The sequence below is a fragment of the Symphalangus syndactylus genome, chromosome 13 (assembly GCF_028878055.3).
Source record: "Symphalangus syndactylus isolate Jambi chromosome 13, NHGRI_mSymSyn1-v2.1_pri, whole genome shotgun sequence".
Classification (NCBI taxonomy): domain Eukaryota; kingdom Metazoa; phylum Chordata; class Mammalia; order Primates; family Hylobatidae; genus Symphalangus; species Symphalangus syndactylus.
Window position 1 is genome coordinate 24,577,372 of NC_072435.2, and position 22,433 is coordinate 24,599,804.

The following is a 22,433-nucleotide window of genomic DNA, read 5'->3' on the forward strand; positions in this document are numbered from 1 at the left end:
TCCAGTCTGGGAGACAGAGCGAGACTGTCTCAAATAAATAAATAAAAATAAATAAATAAAATGGTGCCAGATGACCGAATCTACCAGAGCCAGCACTGAACAGAGGAAACACAACAGCTTATTAGTCACACAGACTCACAGGGAAGGTGTCCCCGTATGCCAAGAGGGTCACATGAAGCTACAGAGACTGTTGGGGGTGCGGGCTGTGTAGTAACAAGAGGGTGGGGTGCCTCCTGGCTCCTTCAAGAGGATGTTCTTTGCTTTCATGAATCATTTCATGGACTAGCAACCAGCAGGGAGGTGAAAACTTATCAGAGTGAGGACCAGATGGGGTGCCGCTGGCTCAGCTGATGGGAGAACTAGCCAGGTGGGAAGACTTTCTCATGGAGTGAGAGCATACGAACTCACACTTAGGACTTTGGGGGCCTTCTGAGGACCAAAGATGCCAAGGAAGGACTCGACGTATAGAATCTTATGATATATCCAGATAAAGATCTTTTTTGGGCTGGGCACGATGGCCCACACTAGTATTTCCAACACTTCGAGAGGCCAAGGTTGAAGGACTGCTTGAGGCCAGGAGTTCCAGACCAGCCTGGGTAACATACTAAGACCTAATCTCTACCAAAAAAAAAAAATTTTTAAATATTTTAAGAGACAGAGTCGCCAGGTGCGGTGGCTCACGCCTGTAATCGCAGCACTCTGGGAGGCCGAGGTGGGTGGATCACAAGGTCAGGAGTTCAAGACCAGCCTGGCCAACATAGTGAAACCCTGTCTCTGCTAAAAATACAAAAATTAGCCAGGCGTTGTGGCGCACACCTGTAATCCCAGCTACTCGTGAGGCTGAGGCAGGAGAATCGCTTGAATCCAAGAGGTGGAGGTTGTGGTGAGCCGAGATCGTGCGACTGCACTCCAGCCTGGGCAACAGAGCAAGACTCCGTCTCAAAAAAAAAAAACACACACACAAAAGGGCTGATTGGATGGATGGAGGTGCCAATGACCATGAGGGGGACCCAGGGAGGAGGGTGGGCTACAAGGAACAAGGGATGAGCTGTTTCCCACACACAGCCTATGCAGTGACTACTGACCATTCTGGGGTACGGGTGGCCAGGGAGTCATGCAGGCATTTCGACGTGATCACAGCTAATATGACGCAGTGCTACTAGCCAGAGGCATGCTAGCTCATCTTCCACAATTTGTCTTCCAGATACCCCACCTGGTGGCCCGTCCCCACCTGGGAACCAGTCAACATGCCTTCTGGAAGTCTCTCTTGTCACTCCAAGAAAAGGTGAGCCTCAAGCCACGCACCCACATGTATTTGTCTACACAGAGCCAATGACCCCACGGAGTGCAGGCCAACCACAAATGCATGATTGAGGAATTCGTGGGGTGGATTAGTGACACCATCAAAGGGGCAGTTTCCTCCGGTGTTTCAACTCTTCAACCTTTCCATGTCAGCATTTTGTCCTGACATTTGTCATCCCATGGCTGAAAGATGGCTACCAAACCATCTCTTACAAGCAAGGGCAACAAGGGAGGCTAAAAGGCCAGGTACAGTGGCTAACGCCTGTAATCCCAGCACTTTGGGAGGCCAAAGCGGGCAGATTACCTGAGGCCAGGAGTTCAAGACCAGCCTGGACAACACGGCAAAACCCTGTCTCTACTAAAAATATAAAATTAGCAGGGTGTGGTGGAGCATACCTGTAGTCCCAGCTAGTCAGAGGCTGAGGCAGGAGAATCACTTGAACCTGGGAGGTGGAGGTTGCAGTGAGCCAAGACTGCACCACTGCATTCCAGCCTGGGCGACGGAGTGAGACTCCATCTCTAAAAAAAAAGCAAAGAAAGGGAGGGTAAAGGCCTTCTTCCTCCCTGTTACTAGTCACACCCACGTAACCCACTGGTCAGTATTGGGGAATCTGCCCATTCTCAGAGCAACCACTGACAGAGGGGAATGAGATTACTCATGACTGGTTTAGCAAAACCATAATTCATCCTCTGAGGCTTGTGAAGGGGCAGGATTCACCACTCACTCAAATCATGAATCAGCATCCACCAACCAATCAGGTTTGCTGGCAGGGAAGAAGCCAGGGTACGGTCTGCTGGGTACACAGCAACACTGTTAACAATGCCACAAATGTTTCTGGCTTTTTTTTCGAGGGCAGCATGAAATGAATCTAGTCTCCAGCTCTACTAAAGTAGAATAAGAGTGGGTTCACCAGCTGGGCGAGGTGGCTCACGCCTGTAATCTCTGCACTTTGGGAGGCCAGGCTCTGAGACCAGCCTGGGCAACAGAGCAAGACCCCATCTCTACAAAAAATACCAAACAAACAAACATAAGCTGGGCATGGAAACTTGTGCCTGTAGATCCAGCTACTCAGGAGGCTGAGGTGGGAGGATTACTTGAGCCCAGGAGGCTGAAGTTGCAGTGAGCCGAGGTCACGCCACTGCACTCCAGCCTGGGGAGAGTGAGAAAGACCCTGTCTCAAAAAAAAAAAAGGCAGGAGAGGGGTACAAATACTGTATGATTCCACTTATCTAAGGTACCTAGAGTAATCAAATTAATTCACAGAGGCAGAAAGTAGAATAGCAGTTGCCACGCCCAGCATGGTGGCTCACACCTGTAATCCCAGCACTTTGGGAGGCTGAGGCGGGCGGATCATGAGGTCAGGAGATTGAGACCATCCTGGCTAACACGGTGAAACCCTGTCTCTACTAAAAATACAACAAAATTAGCCAGGTATGGTGGCGGGCGCCTGTAGTCCCAGCTACTAGGGAGGCTGAGGCAGGAGAATGGTGTGAGCCTGGGAGGCGGAGCTTGCAGTAAGCCGAGATCGTGCCACTGCACTCCAGTCCGGGCAACAGAGCAAGACTCTGTCTCAAAAAAATAAAAACAATAAAAAAGAATAGCAGTTGCCAGGGAGAGGAGAAATTATGAGTTAATATTTAATGGAGATGGAGTTTCTGTTCAGAATGATGAAAACATTCTGGAAATAGACATTGGCGGCCGGGCACACAGTGGCTCACGTCTGTAATTCCAGCACTTTGAGAGGCCGAGGCGGGCAGATCACTTGAGGTCAGGAGTTCGAAACCAGCCTGGCCAACATGGTGAAACTCCGTCTCTACTAAAAATACAAAAATTAGCTGGGCGTGGTGGCGGCCACCTGTAAATCGAGCTACTCAGGAGACTGAGGCAGGAGAATCACTTGAGCCTGGGAGACGGAGTTTGCAGTGAGCCGAGACCATGCCACTGCACTCCAGCCTGGTGGACAGAGCAACACTCTGTCTAAAAAAAAAAAAAAAAAAAGAGATATTGATGATGATTGCACAACATCGTGAACTAACTTAGTGTCATGGAATTGGACACTTTAAAGTGGTTAAAATGGTAAATTTTATGTATATGTCACTACAATTAAAAGTACATGTATTTGTTTTGAAAATTTTAGTATCAAACTCAGATTTTTTTTATTAAGCTTCTCTCAGGCAGCTATCATGGGCCTTTGCTGGCATCCAATACCAAGGGATGCATTTTCATCTAGACTAGGGTTTCTCCACGTTGGCACTATTGGCATTTCGGGGCTGGAGCGTTCTTTGCTATGGGGTCGTCCTGTGCTTCCTAGGATGTTGAGCAGCACCTCTGGCCTCTACCCACTAGGTGGCAGTAGCGCTTTCCCAGGTGTAACAACCAACCCACTTGTCCCGTTGCCAAATGTCCCCTGGGGACTGGGGCACACAGTCACCCCAGTTAAGAATATTGTTCTAGTTTTTTTTTTTGAGGCAGAGTCTCACGCTATCGCCCAGGCTGGAGTGCAGTGAGGCGATCTCAGCTCACTGCAACCTCCGCCTCCTGGTTCAAGCAATTCTCCTGCCTTGGCCTCCTGAGTAGCTGGGATTACAGGCACCTGCCACCATGCCCGGCTAATTTTTGTATTTTTGGTAGAGATGGGGTTTCACCATGTTGGCCAGGCTAGTCTCGAACTCCTGACAGGTGATCCGCCTGCCTTGGCCTCCCAATGTACTGGGATTACAGGCATGAGCCACTGCGTCCAGCCCCACAAAGTGACTTTCAGCAAAGGATTTATAGAACGGATACATTACCAGATAGTGCAGACATGAATCTGCCTTTTTTCAAAGGGGGCACAAGCCAGGTGCGGCGGCTCACGCCTGTAATACCAGCACTTTGGGAGGCCCAGGTGGGAGGATCGCCTGAGCTCAAGAGTTTGAGACCAGCCTGAGCAACATAGTGAGACCCTGTCTCTATTAAAAACAAAAGAAAGAGAAAACAAAGGGGGCACAGATAACTTGGGAGCTGTGCTTCTCAAACTTTTTTTTTTTTCGCCATTCTCCTGCCTCAGACTCCCGAGTAGCTGGGACTACAGGCGCCCGCCACCTCGCCCGGCTAATTTTTTGTATTTTTAGTAGAGACGGGGTTTCACCATGTTAGCCAGGATGGTCTCGATCTCCTGACCTCGTGATCCGCCCGCCTCGGCCTCCCAAAGTGCTGGGATTACAGGCGTGAGCCACAGCGCCCGGCCTAACTTTTTTTTTTTTTCAATACTCACAGGGTCTTGCTGCGTTATCCACGCTGGTCTACAACTACCAGCCTCGCACAATCCTCCTGCCTGAGCCCCCAAAATGCTGAGATTACAGGCATGAACCACCGTGCCTGGCTGTGCTTCTCCAACTTTAAGATGCATACATATCATGCAGCATTTCTTGTTAGAAATGCAGTCCCTGGGCTAAGTGCAGTGGCTCACACCTGTAATCCCAGCACTTTGGGAGGCCGAGGTGGGAGGGTGCCTTTAGCCCAGAGTTCAAGACCACCCTGGGCAACATGGCGAAACCCCATCTCTACCAAAAATATAAAAATTAGCCAGTCTTGGCTGGGTGCAGTGGCTCACGCTTGTAATCCCAGCACTTTGGAAGGCCGAGGTGGGCAGATCATGAGGTCAAGAGATCGAGACCATCCTGGGCAACATAGTGAAACCCCGTCTCTACTAAAAATACAAAAATTAGCCAGGCCTGGTGGCATGTGCCTGTAATCCCAGCTACTCGGGAGGCTGAGACTGGAGAATCACTTGAACCCAGAAGGTGGATGTTGCAGGGAGCAAGCCATTGCACTCCAACCTGGGCAACAGAGCGAGACTCCAACTAAAAAAAAAAAAAAAAAAAAAAAAAAAAAAAAAAATTAGCCAGTCTTATAACCTAGTCTCAAAACAAATAAATTATTTTAATTAAAAAAAAATTTTTTTTTGAGACGGAGTCTGGCTCTGTTGCCCAGGCTGGAGTGCAGTGGTGCGATCGGCTCAATGAGTGCAGTCGGCTCACTGCAGCCTCCACCTCAGGGGTTCAAGTGATTCTCCCATCTCAGCCTCCCGAGTAGCTGGAACTACAGGCACACACCTTCTTTGAACCAGATGAGGAGCGCTTTACCTCATGAACTCATTAGAGGTTGCTGATGAGTCTTCCACAAAACCTTCATTCCTCTCCCCTAGATCCCCAGGAAACCTACAGGGACTATGTCCGCAGGAAATTCCGGCTCATGGAAGACCGCAATGCACGCCTAGGGGAATGTGTCAACCTCAGCCACCGGTACACCCGGCTCCTGTTGGTGAAGGAGCACTCGAACCCCATGCAGGCTCAGCAGCAGCTTCTGGACACAGGCCGGGGACACGCGAGGACCGTGGGACACCAGGCTAGCCCCATCAAGATAGAGACTCTCTTTGAGCCAGACGAGGAGCGCCCCGAGCCACCGCGCACCGTGGTCATGCAAGGCGTGGCAGGGATAGGCAAGTCCATGCTGGCACATAAGGTGATGCTGGACTGGGCGGACGGGAAGCTCTTCCAAGGCAGATTTGATTATCTCTTCTACATCAACTGCAGGGAGATGAACCAGAGTGCCACGGAAGGCAGCATGCAAGACCTCATCTCCAGCTGCTGGCCCGAGCCCAGCGCGCCTCTCCAGGAGCTCGTCCGAGTTCCCGAGCGCCTCCTTTTCATCATCGACGGCTTCGATGAGCTCAAGCCTTCTTTCCACGATCCTCAGGGACCCTGGTCCCTCTGTTGGGAGGAGAAACGGCCCACGGAGCTGCTTCTTAACAGCTTAATTCGGAAGAAGCTGCTCCCTGAGCTATCTTTGCTCATCACCACACGGCCCACAGCTTTGGAGAAGCTCCACCGTCTTTTGGAGCACCCCAGGCATGTGGAGATCCTGGGCTTCTCCGAGGCAGAAAGGAAGGAATACTTCTACAAGTATTTCCACGATGCAGAGCAGGCGGGCCAAGTCTTCAATTACGTGAGGGACAAGGAGCCTCTCTTCACCATGTGCTTTGTCCCCCTGGTGTGCTGGGTGGTGTGTACCTGCCTCCAGCAGCAGCTGGAGGGTGGGGGGCTGTTGAGACAGACGTCCAGGACCACCACTGCGGTGTACATGCTCTACCTGCTGAGTCTGATGCAACCGAAGCCCGGGACCCCGCGCCTCCAGCCTCCACCCAACCAGAGAGGGTTGTGCTCCTTGGCGGCAGACGGGCTCTGGAATCAGAAAATCCTATTTGAGGAGCAGGACCTCCGGAAGCACGGCCTAGACGGGGCGGACGTCTCTGCCTTCCTCAACATGAACATTTTCCAGAAGGACATCAACTGTGAGAGGTACTACAGCTTCATCCACTTGAGTTTCCAGGAATTCTTTGCAGCTATGTACTATATCCTGGACGAGGCGGAGCGCGGGGCAGGCCCAGACCAGGACGTGACCAGGCTGTTGACCGAGTACGCGTTTTCTGAAAGGAGCTTCCTGGCGCTCACCAGCCGCTTCCTGTTTGGACTCCTGAACGAGGAGACCAGGAGCCACCTGGAGAAGAGTCTCTGCTGGAAGGTCTCGCGGCACATCAAGATGGACCTGTTGCGGTGGATCCAAAGCAAAGCTCAGAGCGACGGCTCCACCCTGCAGCAGGGCTCCTTGGAGTTCTTCAGCTGCTTGTACGAGATCCAGGAGGAAGAATTTATCCAGCAGGCTCTGAGCCACTTCCAGGTGATCGTGGTCAGCAACATTGCCTCCAAGATGGAGCACATGGTCTCCTCGTTCTGTGTGAAGCACTGCAGGAGCGCCCAGGTGCTGCACTTGTATGGCGCCACCTACTGCGCGGACGGGGAAGACCGGGCGAGGTGCTCTGCAGGCGCGCACACGCTGTTGGTGCAGCTGTAAGTATCCCTGGGGTATCCCCTGGGGCCGCTTAGGTTCGTGTCATTTTTTTTTTTTTTCTCTGTTGCCCATGCTTGAGTGCAGTGGTGTGACCTCAGCTCACTGCAACCTCCGCCTCCCGGGTTCAAGAGATTCTCCTGCCTCAGCCTCCCAAGTAGCTGGGACTACAGGCGCACGCCACCACGCCCACCTAATTTTTGTATTTTTAGTAGAGACAGGGTTTCACCACGTTGGCCAGGGTGGTCTCGATCTCTTGACCTCGTGATCTGCCCGCCTCGGCCTCCCAAAGTGCTGGGATTACAGGCATGAGCCACTGCACCCGGCCCATGCTTTTTTTTTTTTTTTTTTTTGAGACGGAGTCTCGCTCTGTCGCCCAGGCTGGAGTGCAGTGGCGCAATCTCGGCTCACTGCAAGCTCCGCCTCCCGGGTTCACGCCATTCTCCTGCCTCAGCCTCTCCGAGTAGCTGGGACTACAGGCGCCCACCACCACGCCCGGCTAATTTTTTTGTATTTTTAGTAGAGACGGGGTTTCACCGTGGTCTCGATCTCCTGACCTCGTGATCCGCCCGCCTCGGCCTCCCAAAGTGCTGGGATTACAAGCGTGAGCCACCGCACCCAGCCTTTTTTTTTTTTTTTTTTTTTTTTTTATTTAAACGAAGTCTCTCTTGGTCTCCTAGGCTGGAGTGCAGTGGCGCAATCTCAGCTGACTGCAGCCTCTGCCTCCCGAGTTCAAGTGATTCTCCTGCCTCAGCCTCCTGAGTAGCTGGGATTACAGGTGCCCATCACCATGCCAGGATTGTGTTTGTATTTTTAGTGGAGACGGGGTTTTGCCGTGTTAGCCAGGCTGGTCTTGAACTCCTGACCTCAAGTGATCCACCTGCCTTGGCCTTGAGGTTCATGCTGTTAACCAGTGCCTCTCAGCTAGGGGTGATTTCGCTCTGACATTTGACAATGTCTGGAGACACGTTTTTGGTGGTCACAGCTGGGAAGCAAGTAACACTACTGACATCTAGTGGCTTAAGGCCGGGAATGCTGCAAACATCCTGCAGTAGACAGGACAGTCCCTCTGGCCCCAAAGTGTCAATAGTGCCACAGCAGAGACTAAACAACACCCACTGGGACTAAATTGATGTCAATGTCTGGGAGAATTTATTCAATCAACAAACATTACTAAGTCCCTTTTTCTTGAGAGAGTCTGGCTCTGTCACCAAGGCTGGAGTGCAGTGGCACAATCTCGGCTCACTGCAAACTCCACCTTGCGTGTCTCAGCCTCCTGAGCAGCTGGGACCACAGGAGTGTGCCACCACACCCAGCTAATTTTTGTATTTTTTAGTAGAGACGGGGTGTCACCATGTTGGCCAGGCTGGTCTCAAACTCTCAGCCTCAGCCTCCCAAAGTGCTGGGATTATAGGTGTGAGCCACCACACCCAGCCTCTATGTCCCTTTTATCTGGGGACCCAATAATCTTCTGTAGACAGAAGACTGTGAATAAGCCAATGGTCCCAAGAGAGCACGCATCCTAACGAGAACGGAGACAGATAATAAAGAGGGAAACAAGTAAACCAACTAACCAACGATTGGGAGTGTCCGAGCCAGGTGCAGCCTGGACAACATGATGAGATCCCCATCTCTAAAAATATACAATAAATTAGCTGGGCATGATGGTGCATACCTGTAGCCCCAGCTTCTCAGGAGGCTGAGGAGGGAGGATTGCTTAAGCCCGGGAGGTCAAGCCTACAGTGAGCCATGATTCTACCATGCACTCCAGCCTAGACAACAGGGCAAGGCCCTCTAAAAAAAAAAAATTAAAAGATAGCATGCTTTGGCTGGATGTGGTGGCTCATGCCTGTAATCCCAGAACTTTGGGAGGTCGAGGCAGGGGAATCACCTGAGGTCAGGAGTAGGAGATCAGCCTGGCTAACACGGTGAAACCCCATCTCTACTAAAAATACAAAATTAACTGGGCGTGGTGGCTCATGCCTGTAATCCCAGCTACTCTGGAGGCTGAGGCAGGAGAATCGCTTGAACCCAGGAGGCAGAGGTTGTGGTGAGCTGAGATTGCGCCATTGCACTCCAGCCTGTGCAACAAGAGCGAAACTCCATCTCAAAAAGGGATAGCATGCTTCCTAAACGGTGAAATGACATGCAAAGGCCATAGTTGTGAAGCACCAATAACACCAGGGAGTGGCCTGTCTTTCCTTCAAGCAGACCAGAGAGGACCATTCTGCTGGACGCCTACAGTGAACATCTGGCAGCGGCCCTGTGCACCAATCCAAACCTGATAGAGCTGTCTCTGTACCGAAATGCCCTGGGCAGCCGGGGGGTGAAGCTGCTGTGTCAAGGACTCAGACACCCCAACTGCAAACTTCAGAACCTGAGGTGAGTGCAGGCTGGTCTGGCGTTTCAGGTGGTCCCCACCGTGGCCTCTCATGGGGCTCGGTCACCAAGGTTCTATCACGGGTGTATTCATTGGCTACGGCTGCCGTAAAAAAGTGCCACAAAGCCAAGTGCGGTGGCTCACGCCTGTAATCCCAGCATGTTGACAGGTCAAGGTGGGCAGATCACTTGAGGTCAGGAGTTTGAGACCAGCCTGGCCAACATGGCAAAATGCCATCTCTATGAAAAATACAAAAATTAGGAGGGTGTGGTGGCGGGCATCTGTAATCCCAGCTGCTTGGGAGGCTGAGGCAAGAGAATCGCTTGAACCTGGGAGGCGGAGGTTGCAGTGAGCCGGGATCGTGCCACTGCTCTCCAGCCTGGGTGATACGGTGAGACTCCGTCTCAGGGGGGAGAAAAAAGTACCAAATACTGGGTGGCTTCACTACATAAATGTATTTTCTCAAGGCAGGTGGGGGGCTGCTGGAAGTCCAAGATCAAGGAGTGGGCAGGTTAAGTTCTTCTGAGGCCTCTGTCCTGGGCCTGCAGATCACTGCCTTCTGTCTTCACATGGTCATCCTGCTGTGTGGGTCTCCAAATTTTTTTTTTTTTACTTTTTTTTACTTTTTTTTTTTTTTTTTGAGACACTGATATGCTCTGTCACCCAGGCTGGAGTGCAGTGGCACAGTCATGGCTCACTGCAGCCCCAAACTCCTGGTCTCAAGCCATCCTCTTGCCCCCGCATCACGAGTAGCTGGGAAAACAAGCATGTGCAACCACACCCGGCTAATTTTTTTATTTTGAGACAGAGTCTTGCTTTGTGACCAGGCTGGAGTGCAGTGGTGCGATATCGGCTCACTGCAACCTCTGCCTCCTGGGTTCAAGTGATTCTCCTGCCTCAGCCTCCTGAGTAGCTGGGACTACAGGCACGTGCCACCATGCCCAGATAATTTTTTGTATTTTTAGTAGAGACGGGGTTTCACCATATTAGCCAGGATGGTCTCGATCTCCTGACCTCGTGATCTGCCCACCTCGGCCTCCCAAAGTGCTGGGATTACAGACTGAGCCACCGCGCCCAGCCACACCCGGCTAATTTTCGTATATTTTGGAGAGACGGGGTTTCACCATGTTGCCCACACTGGTCTCAAACTTCTGGCCTCAAGTTATCCTCCCTCCTCAGCCTCCCTAACTGTTGAGATTACAGGTGTGAGCCACTGTGCCTAGCCAAATCTTTTTTATTTTTTATTTTTTGAGATAGTCTTGCTCTGTAGCCTGGGCTGGAGTGCAGTGACATGATCTCAACTCACTGCAACCTCCGCCTCCTGAGTTCAAGCAATTCTCCTGCCTCAGCCTCCCGAGTAGCTGGGATTACAGGGGTGCATCACCACATCCAGCTAATTTTTGTGTTTGTAGTAGAAATGGGGTTTCGCTGTGTTGGCCAGGCTGGTCATAAACTCCTGACCTCAGGTGATCCACCCACCTTGGCCTCCCAAAGTGCTGAGATTACAGGCTTGAGCCACTGCACATGGCCTTGAATTTCTTTAAGGGCAACCTTTGTGAATGTATTTGACTACAAAGCATCAAAACATTTTATATTGTTCTTGTTGCTTTTCTTGACAGATAAAATTTATCATATACAACATGATATTTTGAAACAAATATATTGGCCAGGTGTGATGACTCACGCCCGTTATTCCAGCACTTTGGAAGGCTGAGATGGGAGGATCATTTGAGTCCAGGAGTTCAAGACCAGCCTGGCCAACATGGAGAATCCCTGTCTTTACTAAAAAATACAAAAATTCGCCAGGTGTGGTGCTGGGCACCTGTAATCCCAGCTACTTGGGAGGCAGAGGCAGGAGAATTACTTGAACCCTGGAGGTGGAGGTTGCAGTGAGCCGGGGTCACACCGCTGCACTCCAGCATGGGCGACAGAGCGAGACTCTGCCTCAAAAAAAAAAAAAAAACTCTCTCAGCTAAAAGATAAATATATATATATATATATATGTTGGAGATGGTGTCTTGTTCTTGTTGCCCAGGCTGGAGTGCAGTGGCGCAATCTCGGCTCACTGCAACATCCGCCTCCTGGGTTCAGGTGATTCTCCTGCCTCAGCCTCCTAAGTAGCTGGAATTACAGGCGCCTGCCACCACACTCGGCTAATTTTTTGTATTTTTTTAGTAGAGACAGGGTTTTGCCATTTTGGCCGGGCTGGTCTCGAACTCCTGACCTCAGGTGATCCACCCTCCTCAGCCTCCCAAAGTGCTGGGATTACAGGCATGAGCCACTGCACCTGGTGATAAATTCTTAAAAAAAAAAAAAAAAAAAAAAAAAAAAAAAAGCTGAAGTGGTAGTGTGCACCTGTAGTCCCAGCTACTCAGGACGCTGACATGGGAGGTTGCTTGAGCCCAGAAGGTTTAGGCCCCAGTGAGTCATGATTGTGCCACTGCACTCCAGCCTGGAAAACAGAGTGAAACGCCATCACACAACGGTGGCTCATGCCTGTAATCCCAGCACTTCGGGAGGCCAAGGCGAGTGGATCACCTGAGGTCAGGAGTTCAAGACCAGCCTGGCCAACATGGTGAAACCCCGTCTTTACTAAAAATACAAAAATTAGCCAGGCATGGTGGCACACGTCTGTAATCTCAGCTACTCAGGAGGCCAAGGCAGGAGAATTGCTTCAACCCAGGAGGCAGAGCTTGTGGTAAGCCAAGATTGTGCCACTGCTCTCCAGCCTTGGTGATAGAGCGACTCTGTCTCAGAAAAAAAAAAAAAAAAAGCAAAAGAAAATAATCCACAAAACTGGCGCAAAAGAAATGACCAACTTTTTTCTCCTCTTTTCCACCCCAGGCTGAAGAGGTGTCGCATCTCCAGCTCAGCCTGTGAGGACCTCTCTGCAGCTCTCATAGCCAATAAGAATTTAACAAGGATGGATCTCAGTGGCAACGGTGTTGGATTCCCAGGCATGACGCTGCTTTGCGAGGGCCTGCGGCATCCCCAATGCAGGCTGCAGATGATTCAGTGAGTCTCTATCCCCGGCAGCAACTCCTTAAGCTCATTGTCTCCTGGGGCATGAAATATCACAAAACGCTGGTAATCCCCAAATCTCCACCTTTAAATCAGGGCTGGCCCTTAACCCCATGACCTAAGACCCTGGCCCTGGACTCTGGGCACTTTAGAAGACCCCCTTCTGCCCTCCTCTGACTCCACACTCAATTCCACATGATGAAGAGTCCCTGGGGCCATCCCTCATCTTTTTTTTCCCCTGAGGCGGAGTCTTGCTATGTTGACCAAGTTGGGGTGCAGTGGCGCAATCTCGGCTCACTGCAACCTCCACTTCCTGGGTTCAAGTGATTCTCCTGCCTCAGGCTCCCAAGTAGCTGGGGTTACAGGCACCCACCACCACACCCAGCTAACTTTTTTGTGTTTTTAGTAGAGATGGGGTTTCCCTACGTTGGCCAGGCCGGTCTTAAACTCCTGACCTCAAATGATCCATCCACCTTGGCCTCCCAAAGTGCTGGAATTACAGGTGTGAGCCACTGCAGCCTATCTACAAAAAAAAATTTTTTTAATTAGCCAGGTATGGGCCAGGAGTGGTGGTTCACGCCTGTAATCCCAGCACTTTGGGAGGCCAAGGTGGGCGGATCACCTGAGGTCAGGAGTTCAAGACCAGCCTGGCCAACATGGTGAAACCCCGTCTCTACTAAAAATGCAAAAATTAGCTGGGCGTGGTGGCGCACACCTGTAGCCCAGCCTGTAGTCCCAGCTACTCGAGAGACTGAGCTATGAGAATCACTTGAACCCAGGAGGTGGAGGTTGCAGTGAGGCAAGATCACGCCACTGCACTCCAGCCTGGGCGACAGAGCGAGACTCTACCTCAAAAAAAAAAAAATTAGGCAGGTGTGGTGGTGCACACATGTATTCCCAGTTATTCAGGAGGCTGAGGCAGGAGGATCATGTGAGCCCAGAGGTCGAGGCCTCAGTGAGTTGATATCACTCCACTGAACTTCACCCTGGGTGACACAGCAAGAACCCTTTCCTACATAATAAGATAAACAGGCTGGGGCATGAGTGATCAGGACACAGAAAGGCAAGATGGCGCCCCCTTCAACCTCTCCTTCCTCCCAAGGTTGAGGAAGTGTCAGCTGGAGTCCGGGGCTTGTCAGGAGATGGCTTCTGTGCTCAGCACCAACCCACATCTGGTTGAGTTGGACCTGACAGGAAATGCACTGGAGGATTTGGGCCTGAGGTTACTGTGCCAGGGACTGAGGCACCCCATCTGCAAACTACGGACTTTGTGGTGAGTTCTTCCTGGGGTCAACTATAATAAAATGGCAAATCTCTTCATACTGAATGACGGCATAAAAATGCATCCATAGGGTTCGGGCGCAGTGGCTCACGTCTGTAATCCCAGCACTTTGGGAGGCCAAACAGGGCAGACCATCTGAGGTCAGGAGTTTGAGACCAGCCTGGCCAACATGGCAAAACCCCGTCTCTACTAAAGAGACAAAAATTAGCCGCATGTGGTGGCACATGCCTGTAATCACAGCTACTCAGGGGGCTGAGGCAGGAGGATCACTTGAACCTGGGAGGCAGAAGTTGCAGTGAGCCGAGATCACGTCACTGCACTCCAGCCACGGTGACAGAGTGAGACTCCATCTCAAAAAACAAAGTAGAATGGTGGCTGCCAAGGCCTAGAACAGGAAGAAATGGGGAGTTACCGTTTAACAGGAGCAGAGGTTCCATTTCGGAAGATGAAAAAGTTCCAGAGATGGGCCGGGTGCGGTGGCTCACGCCTGTAATCCCGGCACTTTGGGAGGCCAAGGCGGGCGGATCACCTGAGGTCTGGAGTTCGAGACCAGCCTGACCAACATGGAGAAGCCCCGTCTCTACTAAAATACAAAATTAGCCAGGCATGGTGGCACAAGCCTGTAATCCCAACTACTCCGGAGGCTGAGGCAGGAGAATCGCTTGAACCTGGGAGGCGGAGATTGTGGTGAGCCAATACTGTGCCATTGCACTCCAGCCTGGGCAACAAAAATGAAACTCCGTCTCAAAAAAAAAAGTTCCAGAGATGGATAGCAGTGCTGGTTGCCCAGTAACGTGAAACTACTTCATGCCACTGAGCCACAGTCAGCCCGTCTGTGTCCATGGGTTCTGCATTTGTGAATTTCATCAACCATGGATCAAAAATATTCAGAAGGGTTGGGCGCAGTGGCTCACGCCTATAATCACAACCTCTGGAAGGCCAAGGCAGGAGAATGACTTGAGCACAGGAGTTCAAGAGCAGCCTGGGAACCAGTGAGACTTCATCTCTACAAAAAATAAACATAATTAGCCGGGTGGCGTGGTATGTGCCTGGAGTCCCAGCTATTCAGGAACCTCGGAGGCCAAGGCTACAGTGAGTTGTGATCAAGCCACTGTACCCCAGCCTGGGTGACAGGGTGAGACCCTGTCTCAATAAACATATAATAAAAAGTAAATGTAATTGTGGCAAAATACATGCAACATAAAATGTACCATCTTCCCCAGTTGTTTCTTGTTCTGCCCCAGTATGATCTGCAGGAACCATCTTGAACTTTTTTCTTTTTTTTGAGACAGGGTCTCATTGACTCACAGAAGCTTGAGTGCAATGATGTGATATCAACTTTCTGAAGCCTTGACCTCTGAGGCTCAAGCGATCCTTCTGCCTCAGCCTCCCAAAGTAGCTGGGACTACAGGTGTGTGCTACCACGCCAAGCCAATTTTTCTTTTCTTTAATAGAGACAGAGTTTCGCCATGCTGACCAGCTGGTTGGAACTCCTGGGGTCAACCAATCCTCCCGCCTCGGCCTCCCAAAGTGTTGGGATTACAGGTGTGAGCCACCACCATGGCACCCAGTCAGCACTTTCTTTCTTTGTTTTTTTTGAGACAGAATCTCGCCCTGTGGCCCAGGCTGGAGTACCGTGGCTCTCCATCTCAGCTCATGCAATCTCCACCTCCCAGGTTCAACGATTCTTGTGCTTCAGCCTCCCGAGTAGCTAGGATTACAGATACCTCCCACCACGCCGGCTAATTGTATTTTCAGTAGAGATGGGGCTTTACCATGTTGGCCAGGCTGGTCTTGAACTTCTGACCTCAGGTGATTCGCCCATCTCGGCCTCCCAAAGTGCTGGGATTACAGACGTGAGCCACCACACCCAGCCCTTTTACCCACTTTTAAATTAGGTTGTCTAAAAATGCATTACTGTTAAGACTGGGGGCTTGGGCGCAGTGGCTCACGCCTGTAATTCCAGTCTTTGGGAGGCTGAGGCAGGCATATCACCCAAGGTCAGGAGTTCGAGACCACCCTGGCCAACATGGTTAGAAACCCTGTCTCTACTAAAAATACAAAAACTAGCCAGGCATGGTGCCACACGCCTGTAGTCCCAGCTATTCGGGAGGCTGAGGCAGGAGAATCGCTTGAACATGGGAGGTGGAGGTTGCAGTTGAGCCGAGATGCAACATTGCACTCCAGCCTGGGTGACAGAGTGAGACTCCGTCTCAAAAAAAAAGAAAAAGAAAGGAAAACCTCCATAATGCTTGTTGAATTGGACTTTGTGCAGGCTAAAGATCTGCCACCTCACTGCTGCTGCCTGTGAAGAGCTGGCCTCAACTCTCAGCGTGAACCAGAGCCTGAGAGAGCTGGACCTGAGCCTGAATGAGCTGGGGGACACCGGGGTGCTGCTGCTGTGTGAGGGCCTCCAGCATCCCATGTGCAAGCTCCAGACCCTCCGGTGAGTCCCGTTTTGCTCACCACGCTAGGAGTCCCAATCCATGAATGCAGCCCTGTCACCTGGGATCACGGAGGCCAGGTTGCCTCTGATCCTAAACTGTAGCTACTACATCAACTTTTTTTTTTTTTAGACAATTTTGCTCTGTCGCCCAAGCTGGAGAGCAGTGGCGCGACTGCGGCTCACTGCAACCTCCGCCTCCTGAGTTCAAGCGATTCTCCTGCCTCAGCCTCCCAAGTAGCTGAGGTTACAGGCGCCCACCACCATATCCAGCTAATTTTTTGTATTTTTAGTAGAGACGGGGTTTCACTGTGTTAGCCAGGATGGTCTTGATGTCCCGACCTCGTGATCCGTCCATCTCGGCCTCCCTAAGTGCTGGGATTACAGGCGTGAGCCACCGCGCCCGGCCAATTTTTGCTTATTTTTTGTAGGGACAAAAAATTTTCGATTTGTTGCCTAAGCTAGTGTCGCACTCCTGGCCTTAGGAGATCCTCTGGCCTTGGCCTCCCAAAGTGCTGGGCTTACAGGTGTGACCCACTACACCCAGCTGGACACCCTTTCTAATCCCTAGCTAAGACCTGGGTTCCTAGATTTATGATCCTGTGTGACCTCCTGCTTCCCCTCAGCATCATTTATTGAAATTTGAGGCCGGGCGCGGTGGCTCACGCTTGTAATCCCAGCACTTTGGGAGGCCGAGGCGGGCGGATCATGAGGTCAGGAGATCGAGACCACGGTGAAACCCCGTCTCTACTAAAAATACAAAAAATTAGCCGGGCGTGGTGGCGGGCGCCTGTAGTCCCAGCTACTCAGAGAGGCTGAGGCAGGAGAATGGCATGAACCCGGGAGGCGGAGTTTGCAGTGAGCCGAGATTGTGCCACTGCACTCCAGCCTGGGTGACAGAGCAAGACTCCGTCTCAAAAAAAAAAAAAAAAAAAAGAAATTTGAAGGCCGGGCGAGGTGGCTCACGCCTGTAATCTCAGCACTTTGAGAGGCCAAGGTGGGAGGATGACCTGAGGTCAGGAGTTCAAGACTAGCCTGGCCAACATGGTGAAACCCTGTCTCCACTAAAAATATAAAAATTAACCAGGCATGGTGGTGGACACCTGATATCCAGGTACTCAGGAAGCTGAGGCAGAATTGCTTGAGCCCGGGAGCCGGAGGTTACAGCGAGCTGAGATTGTGCCACCACACTCCAGCCTGGACGACAGAGCGAGACTCCATCTAAAAAAAAAAAAAAAAAAAAAGATTGTAATTTGTGTATATGTGTGTGTGGTGGCATTCCACAAGCATAGGAGCTATGCCAACTGTATCTCCTAGTGACTAGTACAAGACGTGGGTAGAGGTGCTCAAAAATACACACTGTGTATTTTTTTATCAAGGCACCAGCAAAAAACAACAACAAAAAAATCACACGCGCGGCTGGGCGCGGTGGCTCACGCCTGTAATCCCAGCACTTTGGGAGGCTGAGGCGGGTGGATCATGAGGTCAAGAGATCAAGACCATCCTGGCCAACATGGTGAAACCCCGTCTCTACTAAAAATACAAAAATTAGCTGGGTGTGTTGGCGGGCACCTGTAGTCGCAGCTACTCAGGAGGCTGAGGCAGGGGAATCACTTGAACCCATGAGGCGGAGGTTGTAGTGCGCCGAGATCACACCACTGCACTCCAGCCTGGGTGACATTGTGACACTCTGTCTCAAAAAAAAAAATTTGTAGATGGAAGGCTCAGGCGGGTGGATCACCTGAGGTCAGGAGTTCGGAACCAGCCTGACCAACATAGTGAAACCCCGCTTCTACTAAAAATACAAAAATTAGCCGGGCATGTTGCCACATGCCTGTAATCACATCTACTTGAGAGGCTGAGGCAGGAGAATCGCTTGAGCTTGGGAGGTGGAGGTTGCAGTGAGCCAAGATCGCATCATTGCTCTCCAGCCTGGGCAACGAGAGGGAAACTCCATCGCAAAAAGAAAAAAAAATTTTTTGTACAAACAAGTTGTTGGTTGTCCAGACTGGTCACAAACTCCCGACCTCAAAGAACCCTCCAGCCTCAAGCCTCCCAAGATGGTGGGATGACAGGCATGAACCAGGGCACCTGACCTGATTCTTAGTTGCTTCCTTCTGTTCTCTTATTCCTCCCTTCCTCTCGTCTTCCTACTTCTGTCTTCTTTTTCTTTTTGTCTCTCAAGGGTAGAAATTGAATCTGTCCCTCTGTCTGCAACCAGCGCAGGGCTTGGCACAGGGCCCTCCCAGCAGATGTTCGCAGGAGGAACACCTCCCACTCCACCCTCGCATCCTGTCTTTGCAGGTTGGGCATCTGCCGGCTGTGCTCTGCCGCCTGTGAGGGTCTTTCTGCGGTGCTCCAGGCCAACCACAACCTCCGGGAGCTGGACTTGAGTTTCAACGACCTGGGAGACCAGGGCCTGTGGTTGCTGGCTGAGGGGCTGCAACATCCCGCCTGCAAACTCCAGAAAATGTGGTGAGCGTCGGGGAGTGACGGGGTGGCAGTGCTCATGTTTGGACAGTGGAAGCGCTTTCTCATCCTTCATTTTTCTATTTATGAACCATCCTGCTTCACTATAAAAGATTCAGGTATCAAGAAGAGAGGTGGAAAGAAAAGACAGGAAGTCTCTCTGAACTTATTCTGATTTGGGGGTGCTGCCCGACTTAAAATTTTAAAAACTTAAGGCCAGGCACGGTGGCGCATGCCTGTAATCCTAGCACTTTGGGAAGCCGAGGTGGGTGGATCACCTGAGGTCAGGAGTTCAAGACCAGCCTAACATGGTGAAACCCTGTCTCTACTAAATGCAAAAAAAAATAGCCAGGCCTGGTGGCACATGCCTGTAATCCGAGCTACTTGGGAGGCTGAGACAGGAGAATCGCTTGTACCTGGGAGGTAGAGGTTGCAGTGAGCCAAGATCATGCCATTGCACTCCAGCCTGGGCAAACAAGAGTGAAATTGTCTCAAAAAATAAATAAATAAAAAATGAAATGTAAAAATTACAAAAAAGAGGCTGGGCACGGTAGCTTAACGCTTGTAATCCCAGCACTTTGGGAGGCCGAGGCGGGTGGATCACCTGAGGTCAGGAGTTCGAGACCAGCCTGGCCAAAACGGTGAAACACCATCTCTACAAAAATACAAAAATTAACCCAGCATGGTGGCGCATGCCTGTAATCCCAGCTACTCAGGAGGCTGAGGCAGGAGAATGACTTGAACCTGGGAGGCGAGATTACAGTGAGCTGAGATCACACCACTGCACTCTACTCCAGCCTGGGTGATAGAGCAAGACTCTGTCTCAAAAATAATAATTCAGGCCGGGCACGGTGGCTCATGCCTGTAATCCCAGCACTTTGGGAGTCTGAGGTGGGCGGATCATGAGGTCAGGAGTTCGAGACCAGCCTGGCCAACATGGCCATCTCTATTAAGAATACAAAAATTAGCCTGGCGTGGTGGCGGGTGCCTGTAATCCCAGCTACTCAGGAGGCTGAGGCAGGAGAATCGCTTGAATCCAGGAGGTGGAGGTTGCAGTGAGCCGAGATCGCACCACAGCACTCCAGTATGGGCAACAGAAGGAGACTCCATTTCAAACAAAACAAAAATGAAAGGATACAAAAATTAGCCACGCTAATTGGTGGTGGTGCACGCCTGTAATCCCAGCTACTCAGGAGGCTGAGGCAGGAGAATCGCTTGAACCTGGGAGGCAGAGGTTGCAGTGAGCTGAAATCTCACCACTGTACTCCAGCCTGGGCGACAGGGTGAGACACTGCTTCCAAATAACATAGTAGCCTCTGATGTTACCTTAACCAACTCCTTATCTTCACCAGGCTGGATAGCTGTGGCCTCACAGCCAAGGCTTGTAAGAATCTTTACTTCACCCTGGGGATCAACCAGACCTTGACCCACCTTTATCTGACTAACAACGCCCTAGGGGACACAGGTGTCCGACTGCTTTGCAAGCGGCTGAGCCATCCTGGCTGCAAACTCCGAGTCCTCTGGTGAGGAATGATGACCAGTTCTTTCTGGAGGAGGCTGGACATTGGGCTGGGAGCATGAGGGTAGATAAGCTGGATGGACAAATACGTTACGCACTGGTGTATGCAATTAGGGGGCATACAGATGAGGCCAAATATTACCTATGTCATTTACTGGCTGTGTGACCTTGGATAATTTCCTTTTCTGTTGAAGGGGACCATCGTGGCTCACCAATTGCATTGGAGGTCACTGTAATTCGAGTGAGAATCTAGAATTACTCTGCCTGGGTTCAAACTCCAATTGCTAGGCCGGGCGAGGTGGCTCAAGTCTGTAATCCCAGCACTTTGGGAGGCCTAGGCAGGCGGATCACGAGGTCAGGAGATCGAGACCATCCTGGCTAACACAGTGAAACCTCGTCTCTACTAAAAATAGAAAAAACTTAGCCAGGCATGGTGGCGGGTGCCTATAGTCCCAGCTACTCAGGGGGCTGAGGCAAGAGAATGGAGTGAACCTGGGAGGTGGAACTTGCAGTGAACAGAGATTGCGCCACTGCACTCCAGCCTGGGCGACAGAGCCAGACTCCATCTCAAAAAAAAAAAACTCCAATTGCTTTTTTTTTGGACGGGATCTTGCTGTCGCCCAGGCTGGAGTGCAGTGATGCAATCAAAGTTTAGGCTGGGTGCAGGGGATGGCACCTGTAATCCCAGTACTTTGACAGGCTGAGATGGGAAAATTGCTTGAGTTCAGGAATTTGAGACCAGCCTGGGCAACATGACAAAATCCCATCTCTCTACAAACACACACACACACACACACACACACACACACACACACACACCAGGTGTGGTGGCACACACCTCTAGTCAAAGCTACTCAGGGGGCTGAGGTGGGAGGATCCTTTGAGCCCAGGAGTTCGAGGCTGCAGTGAGCCATGATTACGCCACTGCACTCCAGCCTGGGTGACAGAGCAGGAACTTGTCTCAAGAAAAAAAAGGCTGGCCGGGTGCGGTGGCTCACAAGGTTAGGGGTTCGAGACCAGCCTGACCAACATGGTGAAACCCCATCTCTACTAAAAATACAAAAATTAGCTGGGCGTGGTGGCAGGTGCCTGTAATCCCAGCTACTCAGGAGGCTGACGCAGAATTGCTTGAACTTGGGAGGCGGAGGTTGCAGTGAGCCGAGATCACACCACTGCACTCCAGCCTAGGTGACAGAGCGAGACTCTGTCTCAAAAAAAAAAAAAAAAAAAAAAATTATGCAAGTTAACACAGCTTGGGGACTTGTGTGTAGCATGCGGTAAGCCTACTTTCCAGCAGCGTTGGGTGGAATTTCTGGAGGATCATGGAATGATCTTATCACGGTTGTGCACAATAGATACTTAAGGCTTATTAATTGAATGCCACAGTGGTGGACTGGAATAATATCAACTCTTGTATCCACAGGTTATTTGGGATGGACCTGAATAAAATGACCCACAGTAGGTTGGCAGCGCTTCGAGTAACAAAACCTTATTTGGACATCGGCTGCTGAATGGTCCTATCTGCTGGCTGTACTCTGAGATCTGGACAGAGGAAGATGGGAGGGTGCTCATCACCCCCACAGCATAATGATCAGGCTCCTTCCTAGAGACAAACTCATGCAGATTGAGATCAAAAGTCCCTCTGCTTGGATCAAATTAATGTTTGATGGAGCTGGCCAGGCGCAGTGGCTCGTGTCTGTAATCCCAGCACTTCAAGAGGCCGAGGCAGGTGGATCACGAGGTCAGGAGTTTGAGATCAGCCTGGCCAAGATGGTGAAACTGTGTCTCTACTAAAAATAAAAAAAAAATTAGCCGGGCGTGGTGGCGGGCACCTGTAGTCCCAGCTACTCGGGAGGCTGAGGCAGGAGAATCGCTTGAACCCAGGAGGTGGAGGTTGCAGTGAGCCGAGATTGCGCCACTGCACTCCAGCCTGGGCGACAGAGCGAGACTCCATCTCAAAAAAAAAAAAAAAGTTTGACGGAGCTTTAAGGGATGACCAACTAAGAGAGGTTTGATGGCCCCTAACAGGAGGGGTAAAAGCCCAACAGGGGCCAGGTGCGGTGTCTCACGCCTGTAACCCCTGTACTTTCCAAGGCGGAGGCAAGATGCTTGCTTAAGTCCAGGAGTTAG

At 51.1% G+C, this 22,433-nt stretch overlaps 1 protein-coding gene across 7 annotated transcripts in view; it reads left to right on the forward strand.

Annotated features, from left to right (window-relative positions):
* Positions 1-22,120, forward strand: part of NLRP12 (NLR family pyrin domain containing 12) — a 29,635-nt gene extending 7,515 nt beyond the window's left edge. The window contains exons 2-10 of one of the 7 annotated variants that reach the window (XM_055238785.2): positions 1,205-1,285; positions 5,490-7,191; positions 9,401-9,571; positions 12,414-12,584; positions 13,693-13,863; positions 16,148-16,318; positions 18,620-18,790; positions 20,137-20,307; positions 21,727-22,120. In XM_055238785.2, the coding sequence (XP_055094760.1) occupies positions 1,205-1,285; positions 5,490-7,191; positions 9,401-9,571; positions 12,414-12,584; positions 13,693-13,863; positions 16,148-16,318; positions 18,620-18,790; positions 20,137-20,307; positions 21,727-21,814 (2,897 nt within the window). In that variant the 3' untranslated portion in view covers positions 21,815-22,120. Of the gene's footprint in view, positions 1-1,204; positions 1,286-5,489; positions 7,192-9,397; positions 9,572-12,413; positions 12,585-13,692; positions 13,864-16,147; positions 16,319-18,619; positions 18,791-20,136; positions 20,308-21,726 lie in introns of all 7 variants that reach the window. The other 6 variants (XM_055238784.2, XM_055238786.2, XM_063615490.1 and 3 more) reach the window with 6 other exon arrangements.
* The last annotated feature ends 313 nt before the right edge of the window (positions 22,121-22,433 follow it).